The sequence below is a fragment of the Oncorhynchus nerka genome, unplaced genomic scaffold, assembly GCF_034236695.1.
Source record: "Oncorhynchus nerka isolate Pitt River unplaced genomic scaffold, Oner_Uvic_2.0 unplaced_scaffold_1043, whole genome shotgun sequence".
Classification (NCBI taxonomy): Eukaryota; Metazoa; Chordata; class Actinopteri; order Salmoniformes; family Salmonidae; genus Oncorhynchus; species Oncorhynchus nerka.
In genome coordinates, this window is record NW_027040266.1 from 59,040 (window position 1) to 64,033 (window position 4,994).

General features: G+C 43.7%; 1 protein-coding gene across 1 annotated transcript in view; it reads right to left on the minus strand.

Moving 5' to 3' along the window:
• Positions 1–365: 365 nt before the first annotated feature.
• LOC135570198 (stonustoxin subunit beta-like) overlaps positions 366–4,994 on the minus strand; it is an 8,067-nt gene continuing 3,438 nt past the window's right edge. Inside the window, exons 2-4 of the mRNA XM_065016307.1 lie at positions 1,854–2,027; positions 1,602–1,648; positions 366–1,148 (exon numbers count right to left, since the gene is read on the minus strand). Coding sequence (XP_064872379.1) covers positions 622–1,148; positions 1,602–1,623 — 549 coding nt within the window. The 5' untranslated portion in view covers positions 1,624–1,648; positions 1,854–2,027 and the 3' untranslated portion in view covers positions 366–621. The remainder of the gene's footprint in view (positions 1,149–1,601; positions 1,649–1,853; positions 2,028–4,994) is intronic.

Consider the following 4,994-nt stretch of genomic DNA (forward strand, 5'->3'; position numbering starts at 1 on the left):
TGTCCAGTGTTTGTGTGTGTGTCTGTGTCCAGCGTGTCTGTGAGTGTGTGTGTGTGTGTGTTGTGTGTGTGTTCAGTGTGTGTGTGTGTGTCCAATGTGTGTGTCCAGTGTGTGTGTGTGTTCAGTGTGTGTGTGTGTCCAGTGTGTGTGTGTGTGTGTGTGTGTGTGTGTGTGTGTGTGTGTGTCCCCAATATGTATGTGTGTGTGTCCAATGTGTTTGTGTGTCCAATATGTGTGTGTGTGTGTGTCCATTGTGTGTGTGTTTGTGTGTGTGTGTGTGTGTATCCAAATGTGTGTGTGTATGTGTCCAATATGTGTCTGTGTCCAACGTGTTTTCCAGTGTGTGTGTGTGTGTGTCCAGTGTGTGTGTGTGTGTGTGTGTGTCCAGTGTGTGTGTGTGTGTGTCCAGTGTGTGTGTGTCCAGTGTCCATTGTGTGAATCTTTTTGTGGCTGTGTGTATGTGAGTGTGTCCAATATATGTGTGTGTCCAATGTGTGTGTCCAGTGTGTGTGTGTACATGTCCAGTGTGTGTGTGTGTGTGTGTATGTGTGTGTGTGTGTGTGTGTGCCCAATGAGTGTGTCTGTGTCTGTGTGTGTGTGTGTGTTCAATGTGTGTGTGTATCACTGACACAGAGACACTGAGGCACCATCATACCAAAGATAAAACCCTGGATAGAGTGGCTCAGTGAATGTGGAGGTGAATGTGTACAGGTGGGTCAGTATGTCAGAGGAGGCTCTATAGAAGGACAGAGTGCCGGCTGGCCAGTCCAGATACACTCCTACTCTGTGGGAGCTGGAGAGGACGTCTATGGTAGTGGGATTACTATTGTGCCAGGCAGCGTAACTGTGGTCAGAGCAGTACAGACTCCAGGACTTGTCATTGTATCCAAGCCCACAGCCACCCCATCCTCTCCTGTTGATTCCTTTATATGTCACTCCTATACCAACCCCTCTCCCACTCCACTCTACCTCCCAGTAGCAGCGCCCAGTCAGACCCTCTCTACACAGCACCTGTCTATAGTCCTCAAATCTCTCTGGGTGATCAGGATACGGCTGCTTCTCTCTCCTACATGTCACCTTTCCGTTCTCCTCAGACAGAGAGAGGAGACTGTTTACTGTGTTTAGGTCCAGTGTGAGATAACAGACATCTGATGGATGAAACCAGACACAATATTAGAAATCATCATCATTCACATTAGAATGTTAACTCACTTTTCACTAATTCATTTATTGTAGATGTTTCTAGGTATCAAAAGGAAAAGTTAAGGTAACTTGAGACTTGTTGAATGATCATATGTTATAGTGTATGGTAATATAAAACACACTTAGTCACATTAATTACACACACACACACACACACACACACACACACACACACACACACACACACACACACACACACACACACACACACACACACACACACACACACACACACACACACGCGCACACACACACAGTCAAATCAACTCTTTGTAAACTGCTTCTGTAGAACTACAGCTGATATTTAATATGACCAAGTAAGTAATGATGGTGGTCTTTGACTTAACTTGAATTAAGACTTATTCTTAGTCATATTCTTCACAGCAGTCAACACTCACATTTTCTAGGCCCAGGTTTCATTGTGTACCCTCCACCATGTTCCACACTGTAGTGGAAAGCAGAAGAACAGACATTGAGTGACACACACACACACACACACACACACACACACACACACACACACACACACACACACACTGAACTCACACACAGCATATCATTTGTAAAAGTGGTGACAACAATGTTTGTCTTAACATACCTGATAAGTCAAACATGTCTGATATGAACGTTGACATAAACCCTCTACATACTTGAGTTTCTCCAGTCTGCAGTGTGGATCCTCCAGTCCAGCAGAGAGCAGTCTGACTCCTGAGTCTCCTGGGTGATTGTAGCTCACGTCCAGCTCTCTCAGGTGTGAGGGGTTTGACCTCAGAGCTGAGACCAGAGAAGCACAGCCTTCCTCTGTGACTAGACAGCCTGATAGCCTACAAATAGTCAAATCATATTAAAATCACACTGCTATTCTTTGGTGGTGAAAATAGTGACAATAATATATATAATATTTATTTTTATATGAAGAATATTTTTTCAACATATTCAGATACATCAGTGTCCTGAAACCTGCCATATCTATTCATAAATGAATAAATGCATCACAAATTCCTAAAGTATTGGGTGAATAAAGAAAGCCATAAAGTACAAATATTTGAGTAGACTGACCAGACCAGTTTAAAAAGCAGTATCAGTCAGAAGACAGACAGTGAGGTATCAGATTTAGATTGTATTGAGTATACAGTCCACACCATATCTATTTAGACAGTGAGGTATCAGATTTAGATTGTATTGAGTATACAGTCCACACCATATCTATTTTGACAGTGAAGCTAACATTTTAAATGTGGCTCTATACTCCATCATTTTGGATTTCAGATCAAATGTTTCATTTGAGGTGACAATATATAATGTCACCTTTTATTTGAGGATATTTTAATACATATCTGTTCCATATGAGGTGACAGAGGCTACAACAAAACATGCTAACCTCTCACCATTACCAATAACAGAGGCTACAACAAAACATGCTAACCTCTCACCATTACCAATAACAGAGGCTACAACAAAACATGCTAACCTCTCACCATTACCAATAACAGAGGATACAACAAAACATACTAACCTCTCACCATTACCAATAACAGAGGCTACAACAAAACATGCTGACCTCTCACCATTACCAATAACAGAGGCTACAACAAAACATGCTAATCTCTCACCATTACCAATAACAGAGGCTACAACAAAACATGCTAACCTCTCACCATCACCAATAACAGAGGCTACAACAAAACATGCTAAACTCTCACCATTACCAATAACAGAGGCTACAACAAAACATGATAACCTCTCACCATTAGCAATAACAGAGGCTACAACAAAACATGCTAACCTCTCACCATTACCAATAACAGAGGATACAACAAAACATACTAACCTCTCACCATTACCAATAACAGAGCATACAACAAAATATGCTAACCTCTCACCATTACCAATAACATAGACTACAACAAAACATGCTAACCTCTCACCATTACCAATAACAGAGGCTACAACAAAACATGGTAACCTCTCACCATTACCAATAACAGAGGATACAACAAAACATGCTAACCTCTCACAATTACCAATAACAGAGGGGTCTGATCTTTGTGCCTCTGTAACTTTCTCATTCGTCATCATTAACGATTCATTCATGATTATTCATAATCATAGTAGCATCCACATAACTTCCGGGTTGGAGCGAGCGGTCGCATCTGCACTCGGTCCGCAGGTAGTATTACATTTCATTACATTTCATTATAGTACAACGGTTTGATTTGTCTAATCTTAGCAATTTCTTCTTAGCTAGCTACATAGCCGTCTTTGTATCATAGATAATTGCGTAATTATCGTATTTCGTCGTCCTAACGCAGTCTACTCTGCTATCTGCCCTGCAGCTAGCCAGCTAGCTAACGTCCACCGTCTACCGATTAGCAGCACAACTATTACACTCAACTGAACGACTTGATTAGTGTAGTGTTAGCTAGCTACATAGTTGTCTTTGCTGTCTTCGTATCCAAGATAATTGTGTAGTTTAGAGTGTGTAGTTTTAGAGTGATTATCTTAATTTACCGAGGTTAGCTAGCCAGCTATTTGTCGTCCTTAACGTAGGAGACACTGCTAGCTAGCCAACAGCTAGCCAACGTCTACCGAACAGAACTTCCGCACTCAACATTCCGGTCGCATTTCGCTTCGCTCCACAGGTAGTATCACATTTTTTTCATTTCATTTCATTACAGTACAACGGCTTGATTTGTTTGATCGTAGCTAGCTACATAGCTAGCTACATAGCCGTCTTTGTATCAAAGATAATTGTGTAGTCTAGAGCGATTTCCTAGGTTAGCTAGCCAGCTATTGTCGTTCTTTTAACGCAACGTAACGTAATCAACACTGCTAGCTAGCTAGCTAGCCCCGAATAGCAGCACAGTAGAAACTATTACACTCAACGGAACGACTTGATTAGTGTAGTGTCAACAACGCAGCCACTGCCAGCTAGCCTACATAGTCAACAACGCAGCCTCTGCCAGCTAGCCTACTTCAGCAGTACTGTTCATTTTAATCATTTTAGTCAATAAGATTCTTGCTACGTCAGCTTAACTTCCTGAACACTCGAGACGTGTAGTCCACCTGTCATTCCAATCTCCTTTGCATTAGCGTAGCCTCTTGTGTAGCCTGTCAACTATGTGTCTGTCTATCCCTGTTCTCTCCTCTCTGCACAGACCATACAAACGCTCCACACCGCGTGGCCGCGGCCACCTAATCTGGTGGTCCCAGCGCGCGCACGACCCACGTGGAGTTCCAGGTCTCCGGTAGCCTCTGGAACTGCCGATCTGTGGCCAACAAGGCAGAGTTCATCTCAGCCTATGCCTCCCTCCAGTCCCTCGACTTCTTGGCACTGACGGAAACATGGATCACCACAGACAACACTGCTACTCCTACTGCTCTCTCTTCGTCTGCCCACGTGTTCCTCGCACACCCCGAGACCTTCTGGTCAGCGGGGTGGTGGCACCGGGATCCTCATCTCTCCCAAGTGGTCATTCTCTCTTTCTCCCCTTACCCATCTGTCTATCGCCTCCTTTGAATTCCATGCTGTCACAGTTACCAGCCCTTTCAAGCTTAACATCATTTATCGCCCTCCAGGTTCCTCGGAGAGTTCATCAATGAGCTTGATGCCTTGATAAGCTCCTTTCCTGAGGACGGCTCACCTCTCACAGTTCTGGGCGACTTTAACCTCCCCACGTCTACCTTTGACTCATTCCTCTCTGCCTCCTTCTTTCCACTCCTCTCCTCTTTTGACCTCACCCTCTCACCTTCCCCCTACTCACAAGGCAGGAAACACGCTCAACCTCATC